Source organism: Rhopilema esculentum, chromosome 13 (assembly GCF_057945365.1).
Source record: "Rhopilema esculentum isolate cy_ngs chromosome 13, ASM5794536v1, whole genome shotgun sequence".
Classification (NCBI taxonomy): domain Eukaryota; kingdom Metazoa; phylum Cnidaria; class Scyphozoa; order Rhizostomeae; family Rhizostomatidae; genus Rhopilema; species Rhopilema esculentum.
The window spans coordinates 11,852,845-11,866,140 of record NC_142827.1 but is presented as its reverse complement, the minus strand read 5'-3'; the positions used below and the strand labels follow the sequence as shown (position 1 = coordinate 11,866,140).

Here is a 13,296-nt window from a genome sequence, read left to right as displayed (position 1 = left end):
CCTGTACCCGCTGGCTCCTGTATCTACTGGTGCCCGAACAGGCTGGCTCCTGTACCGGCTCACTCCAGACCCTGGTTTCTCCTGACATGGCTGGCAATTAATCATCAAAACAGAGTATTCAGCGAGCACCAAGAAATAAGAGCATCTTTATCTAACATCTCTCCCAATGCTCATTGCAAGTTATTACAGTTTGCATCAAAACTCCGAAATCCAAAGATTGTTAGTGGCAGTTTTATTATAAACACAGGCTTACAACACCATTCTTTTCTAAAAAGCAGGGCACCAAAAAGACGTGAAGTACATCAAAATTACGATAATAGAATGATGATAAGGAGACAGATAACAAGTGGACAGAGATACTCGCATTTGGAAACAGGAATTCCATTTTTTGATAAAACAAGAAGTAAAACAAACGCCAAAGCAAAATTGTTACATAAACAAGAAAACAAGTATACATGAAAGCAGCTATTGGGGTGAAATCTACCATGCTCAAATAACAGTCAAATAACAATAACAAATCTACAATCGCGTAATTTAAACAAAGTGCTGGCAATTAGTTCACGCCAATGTACGACGCAAGGCGAAAATGCTGAATATGTATAAGCAACTTGCAGCGACTAGGCTAATAATCAAAGAAACATATCTGAAAAAGAAAACGACTTTGACATTTAAAGAATGAAGCATTTTACACTCTAGTAGAAAAAACCAAAACCAATATTGTTACAACTACAGTACCAGCATATCTGGCGTTCATTTGTTCTTTGAACCAACTGTTGAAGCTTCTCATTAAACGTAAGTTATAGCTGCTATTTCAACTATAAAAGGCAATTGAAACTTTGAAATTAACTTTGAAAGTTCATTTCATCTTAAAAAAAGTGTTGCTTATGACTTTCAGAATTAGTGCCTCCCTTTTTTTACTAATAACAGGTTCTTATGAAAAGATATCACACGATGTATTAGTTTCTGATTTGATCCGCTAAAAGAAACGGAGAAGCATCCTTTCAACAACAGTAGACAAATCCAATAATGGTTCAATAGTTTGACCAAAGGAACAGCATATGCTGCTATGATATCAAAGAAAAATTGAGCGCAATAAATGAAAGGAAATATTTCAAACAGCATGCTATTGCATGACAGAAATAAAGACATCCTCGGCGAATGAGACATACATTAGCAACTGGATGAACACCCCGAGCGCGAAGTAATGCTACATACTAGATGACCCCTGGCCTTGACAAGATGTTTACGTGTAGCTAACAGTATGCTCGGGTTCAATGTCCAGAGATCAAACCAATCTTCTTAAATACCAGTGAATTGACTTCGACAGCAAAATTAGCCAAGCAGCTACTCTTTTTGCTGTATGTGTCGCTTCAATTCAGTTTAACCAATTAAATTTCAAGCTGCAAAGCGACTTTGCATGATTTTGCAAATAAGAAAGGACCAGAGCACCAACTACAACCAAAGGCGACAGGGCTGTTTCTGCAAAAGCTGATCGCCAACACCTAAGGACTGGCTCGTCGTCTACTCATTCTGGTCCTGATTGCTGGCTTCCAACAACGACTCTTCAGGCAGTATTGGTCATGCATGGAATACAACGATTCCACAGTGATCTATCCAAAACCTCGGGCGAGGCGGCACACATTCCGTTCTACACCCACGGTGTCCATCCTTCGTAAAGCTGACAGAGATTGTCTACATCTACAGCTTCCTTTATGACAAAATCCACCTAAAGATTGAAAAACCAGAAATAGTAAAATCTCTTCCAGGTTTATTTTTAGACCAATTAGTTGCTTCCAATACAATTTTTAAAAACAGAAAGCGAGAATAATTTTCAAAGTGGCTTAAAGATTTTTAAAAACAATTACAATTTACCTGCTCATGGATGGTCATTCGATGATTTAAATCCAAATCTTTGCCTTCCAATTTTGCCTTGATACGACGCCAAACGTTGACTGCATACATGTTCTTCTCTTGAGTAGCTGAGAAAAGACACCAAATAATTTACATCGCGAAAGCGAGCCAGAAAGGATAGCAGACGCTTTTTGTCAGTAATCTATTAGAGAAACTTTATAGCAGGTATTTGTTGGGAACTATGAAAGGAAACTCATTATTTTTTAGATATCCCTTGCAACCAAATATGCCACGTTAGTATCTGAAAAGTAACAATGTATTTTTCAAATCAACGAGAACATTGTCTTCAGCTCGCAAACTTAGGCTCAATCCCTGAAAATGGGAAGTAATTATTTTTGCAAAATTTTTGGATTATTTTTGCATTTTATATAAGCAAAAATGGTTAAAGAATTAAGTTTGATGATAAACAACGGACTCTTACCTTTACCCGATTTTGGATCCTTTGTCAAACCAATTGCTTGCTTTGGACTAGTAGTACCTACGGCAAAAATGTTAAATTGATATCTAAAGCAGTATGGTTGAATAGGAATGGAACGTAGCAAAAATAAGCAATGTTAAAAGCATTTTGATTTCTTATCGAATTCACCACAAAAACTCAATATTTGGGAAAGTTTTAACAACTTCAGGTTGATCGCCCAACCGGGCTTCAGGTAAAAACCAAGTATGATCCCAAGCATGCAGTGAGAAGTACAAAGAAAACCCACCACCACGGGCAACTATCTTATGTTGCATATTTGGCGAAAGCACAGAATTGGTACTGGCTCCGTCTGGTTCTTGGGCCTGAGGCTTTGGCGTCAAATTGGAAGTCGAATCTGGCACTTTAGGCGGGCTCTGGTTTCTTAGGGCTACAAAAGAATGGCATATTACACTAATGCAATCTCATCTCACAGCCCAAGATGATACAGCTGGTAAAGCTAGCTTTCAAATTACAATTTAGAAAATCGCATAACAATCTAGAATTTAAATCAGCCTTCTATGAAAGTGATATATAATTTCGAAAGCATCATGTAGTAATTTTGAATATCTTATTAAACTATTTAACAAATTATGTAGCAAAAAATGTCTGGCAATCTTAAAGGTGAATTGAAATGCAAAATTAACTTGACCTCAAATTGAAGCTTATTGAACATCAATCCTTGAGACATTATCAGTTGTTTAATACTCAACACAGTTTTAGAGTTATTGAGCGTCAAAGAAAGCCACCGAACATTTTCCGAGCACGGACGAGTATGCCCGAGCCTTCCGCATAATCGTGACGTCACAAACACCATGTTCAAATCACTTGAGCAGCACGACAGTCCGGAAGGCCGTAATTTTATGATTTTGAGGAAAAGCATCGATACAATAAATGAGTAGGTTTCGGCTTTATTTCCGGGCTATTAGATGTGAGATGCTTCATATTAATTTGACACTTCAAAACAAGAAATCATTCTCATTATTTCTTTAAAAATCTAGGGGCCTATATTTCTTGACTTGCTACGGGTTCCTTAAAAAGGGTGATATGCTACGGGTTCCTTAAAAAGGGTGACTTGCTACAGGTTTCGCTACAGACCTCGCTGAATCACCAATTTTCGCAAGGCTCCATACATTGCCTTGTCGTTATTTGCAGGAAAACAAATTCAACTCTCGCTGCGCCCCTGAAACTCGGTTGCACCAATTAATTTGCAAACCCAAAATAACGTTCATGGTTTATTTGGATGTAGACATCGTATAGCAAAGTAATAATATGTTAGATTCATTCGAAAAAAATATACTAGATTCGCGATGAAATGAAAAAATTCTAACATTCGCCGCATGATTTACTTCAGAATTGAGAATTTCTTTGAGCAGCTAAAAGTGTCTATTCCTTCCAAACTTGAATTCCCTCCCAACATTATGCAGTACCAGCCAGTACATAGCCTTTGTACATTCTATAAGCCTCGAATTTTCATATATCTGGGATCAAAAGCTACATACATCTTCAGGAAAAGAATCTGTTCTGTATAAACTGAACTGGTCCGTTCGTGTGTGACTCAAGGAATAAAACTTTGTTCTTGTGACGTCACGCGCGCTGAGTTACATGAAATGCCGACAATAGTCGAGCCTCGGCGATAATTTCTTGACATTTGAAGCAGAATTGCGACAAAACGGAAAGCAATACTTAGCCGAAAACTTGAAATTCAGATTCTACGCATCATTTTCTACATTATACCAAAAAACAGTTTTGCGGTTCAGTTTATCTTTAAAGTTGTCTGGTAATCAAAAAAACGTGTGGCAATCAAAAATTGTTTGGCAATCTAAAAGTGTCTGGCAATCAAAAAATTGTTTGGCAATTTAAAACTCCTCTGGAAATCTAAAAATCGTCTTGCAATCTAAAAATAGTCTAGCGATCTAAAAATAGTCTAGCGATCTAAAAATTGTCCGGCAATCTAAAAATCGTCTAGCAATCTAAAAATCATCTTGCGATCTAAAAATCGTCCGGCAATCTAAAAATCGGCTGGAAATCTAAGAAATTGCATGGGTTCAAGAAAATAATCGTTAAGTAACTAAATCGTGTAGCCATTCTTCGTACATAAAGTCGAGTACAATTTTAAATGAACTGTGCAGCAACCTAAAATATCAAGTATAATTTTTAAAAAAATCGCAAAGGAAACTTAAAAATCGTTCGTTTAAAAGACTGTTTTCAGTCTAGGACTTCATTTGCAATATTTTCAGTAGGCAAGCGTAACCGATTGAGAAACCTCTAAAACATTTACTTGTGCTCCTGATTGGTCTATTTGGTTCCACAACTGTATATATATATATATTTTTTACCTAGCTGAGAATATTCGATCTATGTTCGGACATTTTATACTCTGAAGAGTGCTAGATGTAAAGCTTAAGTAATTTCAACATGTTTGCTTTTTTAAAGCAATTTTCAATGCTAGTACCACGAAGAAAGTTGGTAATACGTTAGGTAGTTTTACCCAAAATCGTAGAACATTAAAGCATCACATGGCAATCCGGTTGGAAATTTTGTCATGGATTTGAGCACATTACGTGAGAGCAACGTTTCACGAAAATGGTATGCCGGGGTTTTGGTAAATTGTAAGGGAAACGGAGAACACTCACCAGAAGCAAACGTCTGTGGGCCTTCTTCGTCCTCATTGTCATCCACCAGCACATTCGAAGCAAATGCTAAAAGCTGATCATGAAGCCTAAAAATAATGAATTTTTATATACAGCTTCTTAGCGCTAAAAAATTATTTCTTTAACTCATTTGATACAAACGGCATGATCAGATTGATTTTTTAGTTAATGCTTGACAGTCAATGCAATGCTTTCTAAGTCAAGTCACGTAATGAGGAAGATAGAGCTGTACATGTGAAATTAATTGTTTTACTTGATACAATGTGAAAAGCATGTTGCATTACCAAAGAAATTCTTTTTAAATTTTAAATAGCACCAATCTATAAAAATAAAATATTTTACTAAATAAGCATACAACTAGTACACTGATTGGCGTAATCGGGGGGAGGCCAGCAGTTTGTACCCTTCTGTAAAATGACCATCAAATGCATGATAATTAGCACAGATATACTCTTTCCTGTTTATGACAAAGACATCTTTATTTCAGGCAAAGTGAATCACCTAATGAAAAGAAATTTAGAGAAGGTAAACATTTTCTTAATGTGGGATGCAAACATTTCTCAACTAAATGAGCGCTGCCAAGGCCCTTAAAATAAAGGATTCGAAGAGGTAGCGACATCGCTTGTCCAAAGCCTACTAGACCCACCAGTTTGTGACAACTATAAGCTCTCTTATTTTGTCAATCACATCACTAGATCCTTCGCAGCTGTACTGGTTTGTGTCCTTTGATTCACTTTCGGGCTTGGTCGCACTACAAACTACAAAAAAAGAAAATTCATCTACAGTGAGTAAGAAGCTGCATTTAAAAAAATTGATAATAAATTGAAAGATTTATCTTATTGAGAAAAAATTAAAGTTATAATGTCATAATCGGGAACCTAGTGCACAGTTCTTCAAAAACAAAGCTAACACAGTAGCATTCTTAGTTTACCATTCATTTTTTCTGGTGATGGAAATATCAACTGAACAATGTGTAAAATAAGATGTTGTATATAACTGACTGAATCGATTAAGTATTTTGTTCAAATCAATCTGTTACATATAATATATGATTAACAAGAAATCATGGTACATTTCAGGTTGACAGGACAAAAACATATCTAAATGAGTGCTATTCATCGCATTGTTTTACTGTGCAAGTTTCAGGATTTTTTACTATGCAAGGAAAATTCTGCCTAAATTCTGCCTAAATTCTGCCTTCAAATGATGCCATTGCCAACATCGAATCAATGAGATTCTTTTATCCAAGTTACACTATTCTTACGTTGAAGAACTTTTCGCAGAATACTCGAGGCATCTTCAGAAAACTTGTTGTGAGTTGCAATGAAATTTCGCACAACTATACACTCTGGTGCTTCTTCGTCCTGAAAAGAAAATAACATCTTTTAACCAGGTCGGGAATTGCAGTGTGTTGCTGAGGCAATAAAAGGACACTGATAATAACATGGATTCTTGGACTGAAAGATCCCAAAGTTCTTTAGTCCCTTGTGGCGAAAAAAGTTGCACTTTGGTTTTCATTGATACACACAATTATAGCCTGGCAAATGTCTACTATCCTTTTTTACTAACAAAACTATAAAATCACGCTCTGGTGCATAAGCAGAATGATTCTAAATTACAACTCCGAGTTTCACGCTAAATGCGAAGCATCGCCGAATGATTGCATTAAGCGTGAAAACATGTGGACAGCTCTTCCTATAGACAGGTAAGCACTAAATGACAGACCGGACGGGCTGCATGTATGACATGTACTTCAAAAACTCAGACGGGCTGCATGTATGACTTTAAAAGACAAAATACACGAGTAAATGATTGCATGCATCGGCAAAATTTACGTGTTAATGATTATACGGCGGCTGTATACCTTGGCCAATGCTTTCAGCAATGATTTCACATCACCAACTAATGAGCTATGACCAGTTAGCAAGTTCTTTACTGACTGAACATGGGACTTTACGGTCTCCTAATGAAATGCAATCAAAATATTCCATCATATCCTATACCACATACAGTTTGTTATACCAAAAGAAGTGATGCTATGTATAAATGGCTCCATTTGAATTTCATCGTAAAATAGCTTTCTCTTCACTTACAAGAACGAAAAACCTTAGAAACAAAGCAAAACAAAAATGGAAAACTTTTAACAAACATCAAGCCCATCAAATACACGGTTGCATTGATCCGTAGAATGTAATACAAAATTCTGTTTGACTAAACGCTAAATAAATAAGGTGAAACAGAAAAATTAATTTCTTGTGACCCATACCTTATGGCTGTTGCTAGTTGATTTCAAGTTTCTTTCCTTAGCTCTTAAAGTCTTAAGCTTCTTATCAGCTGTATCAAGTCGATTCTTCATCCATTCCACATTTATCGGTTCCTTCGGTGGTATAGGGATCTAAACATCAATTAAGAAATGACATGAAAGATAAGCTCAAGTTGAAGTGATCTTTGGGTTGGCACAAGTTCAAGAAACCTCTAGCTACAGAATATATTTCACAGCCAAGGTTGGCTTGTCATATAAAGTTTTCTTTTTGACATACCTGAAGATTCATCATAAGCTGCTCGACGTCGCCAAGTTCCCCTGTGTTTGCTTCAAGAGCTTCACAACACTCCTTACATCTAGAATGGAAGACAAAATAATGAAAGCTAAAAAACAGCCTTAAGTTTTCACTAAAATGGCGTCTTTCGAAATAGCTGCGTGCAAGAATGTTTTCCTAAAAGTGTATATAAGTGGTAAAAATAAATTCACGCATATCTTTACGAGAATTTCTGTTCAGTAACAATCGCCTCGAAAAAACCAGGGGAACAGGAAAGTTTTGAAAAAGCTCCTTAACTGGTTTTCAAAGGAAATTTGTAAGAAAAAATGCGAGATTCAAAAGTATAATTACAGTTACCATTAGATCAAAACAAATGAAGCATGGGACCGTTCGCGTGCAATTAGACTTTTCAACCAATATCTATAAGTTATGCTGAACTTAACTATCATAAGTACAGAATGCGAGTCAATGCATCAATAAATATGGAAGGGTGTACAAAGGATTCTAATTAAAGAACGCAAAAAAATCACACACTTCTGCACGAGGCTCACGACAGACGCGTCAAAGGCAGTAGCATCTTTGGTGAAAATGCGAAATGTTTCTAGTCTCAAAACTGCATTGGCCAGCTCAATCACCTCTGGACTCAGTTTCTTTTCGCTCTAAAACAAGAAACAGTCATTACTAGAACTTCGACATGAAGCAAACTTCAAATTTGCATTCTATTAACTGCCTAAAAAGCAAGCCAAGGAACGAAAATGTAACACCCAATAAAAAATCAAGCATATTGCCTGCAAGTAAATGATGTCATACCGCAAGGAGAAGCTCTCGGACTCCTACTGTTTCCTCGAATTTATGTTGCACCAAGTTCAATGCTGGATTAGCTCCAGCTGCCCACTTCAGTCTCTGTTCGATCGATGATTGCAGTTGTGAGTAGCGTTCCAATATATTTGGGAAACTAGATTCAATTTGACTAATGGCCTGAAGACGCTGTGAATTGAACAAAAAACACTATTTAACATTTCTCAAAATACATCTAACATTCAGTTAGCAACGATGGTATAAAATCAACCATCGATTTTCAGATTTTTTCATTCTAGGCAAAAAGATTACCGTTATAGGGGTACAACGCACAAGAAAGCAACGATCATTTAAGGTTAAAATGTTCACCTTCTTGATTTCGCTGAGAACTGAGCTTCTGCTTGGGCTTGCCATAGGAATGATATGCTTCTTGCCAGGAGAGCAGAGAATTTGCTCATAAAGCCACTAAACAAAATTTAGAAAATGAATCATTATCTTTCATAACAGGGTTGATATTTTTCCTGCAATTATAGGTATGAAATGTTGAAGAAATTTTTTCAGGATAAAAAAGTCAAGTGAGAGGAAAGGAAATGGCAATAAAGTCCATATGATAGTGCCATATTCATAAACACGATCTAGAGTCTCCTTAAAAATTGTCCCCTAATACTGCTTACGCTAGAACCAGGTCAATAAAAAAGGAAAATTAAGTGACAAACTAACCTGGAACCGTGCAAGCTGAAGCTGAGCACGTTGGACGATGTCTTTTTGCACGACTGCAGCTGACTCCAGGCGCCTTTAAAGGAAAAAAAGCTAAAAAAATGCTTTTCTAGAGCAACGTAAAACTTAAATTAGTTTTGTCCATTTCTATATTTTATTTTTGACTGGAACAGCCATTACACATCACATCATCCCGTACTTGATTATGCCAAGCAAAGGGGCAAATGACCCATAGGAAAAGTTGTTGAGATTTAGGAATGACCCTTGTGTTTTCTTTAGGTTCAAATATCTTTTATTTCCAGTTCTGGTGTTTATCTATTTCCGGTTCATATACTTTCTACTAACGGAAATTGTACATTTGATGAAACAAACTCTTGTCGCAACCTTGTTCCACAAATTTTTTTTCGTTGGACAAAGTTTACCTGGCAAGGTCATGCTTCCGCCAAGCTACATCATGAGCGTGAATCAATGACGTTGCTTTGTTCAAATGGTGGTGATTGAACGAAGAATTCTTTAAGCAGTGCTCGACAGCCTGTCAAAACAGAATAAGAATCAAATGAATGAGCCAAATATTCTTAATCAAGGCAAGAAAAATCAAACGTGCTTTGTCAAATCATTAAAAAATTGAAGTGGATACAATGTATATTTACTACTACTAGAAAGTCTGCGAACATTGAAAACATTGTTGCAATTTTGGGAACAAATAAACATCATACCTTTTTACATAGGTCGTCGATGCTTGTATTGCACTTCTTGTCTTTTAGATCTTTTGAAACGTTTGGGTTGAGCAGGCTGACAAAATACATTATAAGTTGGGAGAGTGAGTAGGATGGCATGCCAACGATGAATTTCTGAACGCATTCTGCGACAAACTGTTTGACGTGGAAAGCAAGAAGTTCCTCGTTGAACACAGTTATGGATTCTGAATCAGTTTTCGATGGATCCCCAGTGTTGCCGTCTTTGTTATATTCAACTCCATTTGCTACATTTGACAAATTGGCTGTGATACCTCTAGTTGCAGCTGAAAAAATACTGTATACTTCAATAATGGCCAGTGTTTAAGCTGCAAGATGCAAATATCATAAATCGATGCAAAAAATAATACCAGATCACAAACATCATGTCCAAATGTCCGAACACATGTCATAAATTCGTATCATATGCCAATGCGAAACAAATAAATTCAGTTCGAAAAATTGGGCAACTCACCAGCTTGCTTTGTACAGGCTTTGAAAAAGTTATCAATCACTTGGATTCTTCTTGCAAACAGATAACCAAGGCAATGACCAAACGGTAAATTTGCCATGTTTTTGCTCGTCTAAAATAAATTTGTGGAAAACAATGTACTACCAACATCCCAAGATCAGAGTATCGTCTATCTAAAATACTGTAATATTTATGAGATGATTAGCTTTTTGACAGGCTAGATTCAAAATGAGTTGAGATAGTTTGAGAAGAAGAGCCTAAATTCAAAAAGTTTAAACGGGAAGATAAATCAATGATCACTTTCAGATAAAGGGAACAAGGCAATGCTTCCCTTATCTCGACTTAAAAAGCAATCTTCCTATTCGACAGTTCCTTGAAGCATAATCACACAAGATAAGGGAATATAGGTCGCCTAAACCTGATCCAGTACTTTTTGTTTTCACTGAATCGAATAAAATCAAGAATTAGCTTTTTAAGATTGATAGACGACTGCTAAAACGCAAGATAGGTAAAGAGGATGATACTCAACCACTTTGGTGAAAATAATCCTACCTTGGGCAACTTCTGATCCTGGTGCAGGTCAAGGTTTTCAAAAGAGTCACTGGGCTGGAACTTCTTGAATGAATCATACAAGGAACCAAGCTCGGACTCTATTTTTGTGAATAAGCCACTGAATCCGGCAAGAAGCATTTGACCAGGTGACATTTTCGTATCGCCAACATTCTCTGTTTTTCCGTTCTCAGTTTCCACCAAGGGTTCTATGATTTTGCCGAGGTCATCTTTCATCGATTCTATAACACTGTACACTTCCTGATTATCATCAGTTGCCTACAAAAAAGTACAATGCAAACATAAATGATAGCAAAAACAATTTCCAAGAACAGTGTAAACCATACATCGTTTAAACTGAAAATCATTACACAGTTAAAAAATTCATTCAGATATTTTTGTCATCAAGTGACATGAAAAAGAGCTACTTGCAATGTCCGTTAGATTTCGGCTTGAGCTCGCTTCTAAGTGTACTAGTCTCGAATCGGTATTGGTGTTATTGCAAGAACCTCCGATCTGTTACGAGTGGGACCTACTTCATAAATGAATTCATCTCCACAGGCACCAAGAGCTAGCCAGTCTGAAAAAAGTTTCCTTCAGCGGATTCCGATGTAGACGTAATAAAAAAGATGGTATTTGTTCAGGACAGGCTACCAATGGAAGCGATGCAGTAAATACGTATTACGCTTCCTAAATCTCACATTGGAACAAACGTATACCTATTTAATTGACCTAAATTGTAAAATGAAAATTTCTACAACAGCCAAACTTCCTAGCAGAGCCAGGAATTTAACAAAAAAGCGGGCAGGGATCTTCTTAATACATTTATTTATATGGCGGAGCCAATATTGCCCAACTACTCACCGAGCCTTGCAGATTTTCCACGATATTTGACAATGACATTGACGCCTTGGGAAGACAATCAGAAAATTCCCCCGTGACTGCCACGTAAGACTCGTCCCCATTTTGAATGCTCCTCAGTGCTTCCGGCAAGATTATTGTTCGAAAATTAGACATCATTTCCTGTTTGATTGAGAGATACCGGCAATAAAACGGCAAAGATAACTGTCGATTTTGTTATACGTTCTATTGCATCAAGTGACATACATCAAGTGACATACATCAAGTGGCATGCATAAAGCGGCATTCAACGACAAAAAATTGTGAAAAACAAAAATCATCTCTTCATGATAACAGCTACAATTAATAATTTAATTAAGAGCAAACCTGAAAACTGCCATAGACTTTAACAGAAGCAAACAGAACTTGCATGCAGTTGTTTATTTGCTCAAGGGTTTCCTGTTTCTGGAAATTCTTTGGACGCTAGAATAAATGACCAATTTTACCAAAATAAACATATTACTTGAATATAATACAAGCGGGACAAAAGGATTAAGTTGTGCAAAATTATCCCACAAACTTTTAGATGGAACTGAATCGTGACAAGAATGTTACAAGTTATATCTTGAAACATCAACCACATAAAAGGTGCTTCCTCTTTCACAAGGTCGGTTAATTGAAGTCAAGATCACTAACCAGTGGGTTATTTTTCAAAACGGAAAGGAGCTGGACAATATTGCCACACATTGTACAGAGTTCATCTAAGAACCAATCGCCATCCCTTGATGTCAAATGCATTAGTTTATCACCGGCAACTGTTGACGAAAAGGTAGAAATATGTCAAGACATCGTTGCAAGAAAACTTAAGACATAAGGACCATATGCATCCGTCAATTGTGACACTACAAATGGCTGGGAATTCCTTTATAGAACGTTTGTGACATTTAAACGAGGAGTTGAACCTTTGTCATCGCCCTTCACCAAAGTTAGAGACAGTCCGGGTCATCTGAATACGTGAATGTAAGGCTCGAAGCCTCCCTCCTAGATTAAAAAGACTACCTATTCTACTTGTATCGCTGTGCGTATGGCACGGGTTTTCTTCGCTGACATGAAGTGCTTCAATCGTTCTATAGAAACCATCGGAAACAGCCAACAAACAAGCTTCACAGCTAAACAAATGGAGATGTGACAAATCTAACCTGTTGCAGCATTTTCCATTGCCATAAACCTTTCATTAAGAGTAGTCAAGGCTGTGATAGTGACGCAAGCCAAACTTGTTGCCCCAGCAACTCCGGCGTCTGTGAAAACATCATTAATTGTTTATTTCAACAGATAATGAAATTAACAAACAATGCCTGAGAAAGTACCAAGCATAAATGTGAGAATGTTACCTCCGACAAATTTCCTCATTGCATTCCAAGTCTCCGTCACTGGACCCGATAAAGAAGATGTTTCCTTTGGTTCTTGGCCTCGCCTTTCACTAATCTAAAACAAAATTTTGAAGACTTACCAACAACAAAATTGTGTGAGTTACAAAACCAAATAAAGAGCATCATTTACCATCCGCTGAATGTATTTATGGTAAGTTAGCTTAACTGGATGTACACAAGCGCAGTGTGTTGATGAAAGC

At 36.9% G+C, this 13,296-nt stretch overlaps 1 protein-coding gene across 1 annotated transcript in view; it reads right to left on the bottom strand.

The window, feature by feature from the left end:
- Nucleotides 1–365: 365 nt before the first annotated feature.
- Nucleotides 366–13,296, bottom strand: part of LOC135692111 (serine/threonine-protein kinase SMG1) — a 43,704-nt gene continuing 30,773 nt past the window's right edge. Inside the window, exons 59-81 of the mRNA XM_065210147.2 lie at nucleotides 13,058–13,151; nucleotides 12,866–12,964; nucleotides 12,363–12,481; nucleotides 12,054–12,149; nucleotides 11,691–11,849; nucleotides 10,830–11,105; nucleotides 10,281–10,389; nucleotides 9,788–10,092; nucleotides 9,494–9,603; nucleotides 9,075–9,147; nucleotides 8,724–8,819; nucleotides 8,367–8,543; nucleotides 8,091–8,215; nucleotides 7,560–7,638; nucleotides 7,286–7,414; nucleotides 6,884–6,982; nucleotides 6,284–6,383; nucleotides 5,666–5,777; nucleotides 5,002–5,087; nucleotides 2,616–2,756; nucleotides 2,333–2,389; nucleotides 1,873–1,979; nucleotides 366–1,726 (exon numbers count right to left, since the gene is read on the bottom strand). Of these exons, the coding sequence (XP_065066219.2) occupies nucleotides 1,649–1,726; nucleotides 1,873–1,979; nucleotides 2,333–2,389; nucleotides 2,616–2,756; nucleotides 5,002–5,087; nucleotides 5,666–5,777; nucleotides 6,284–6,383; nucleotides 6,884–6,982; nucleotides 7,286–7,414; nucleotides 7,560–7,638; nucleotides 8,091–8,215; nucleotides 8,367–8,543; nucleotides 8,724–8,819; nucleotides 9,075–9,147; nucleotides 9,494–9,603; nucleotides 9,788–10,092; nucleotides 10,281–10,389; nucleotides 10,830–11,105; nucleotides 11,691–11,849; nucleotides 12,054–12,149; nucleotides 12,363–12,481; nucleotides 12,866–12,964; nucleotides 13,058–13,151 (2,826 nt within the window). The 3' untranslated portion in view covers nucleotides 366–1,648. The remainder of the gene's footprint in view (nucleotides 1,727–1,872; nucleotides 1,980–2,332; nucleotides 2,390–2,615; nucleotides 2,757–5,001; nucleotides 5,088–5,665; nucleotides 5,778–6,283; nucleotides 6,384–6,883; nucleotides 6,983–7,285; nucleotides 7,415–7,559; nucleotides 7,639–8,090; nucleotides 8,216–8,366; nucleotides 8,544–8,723; nucleotides 8,820–9,074; nucleotides 9,148–9,493; nucleotides 9,604–9,787; nucleotides 10,093–10,280; nucleotides 10,390–10,829; nucleotides 11,106–11,690; nucleotides 11,850–12,053; nucleotides 12,150–12,362; nucleotides 12,482–12,865; nucleotides 12,965–13,057; nucleotides 13,152–13,296) is intronic.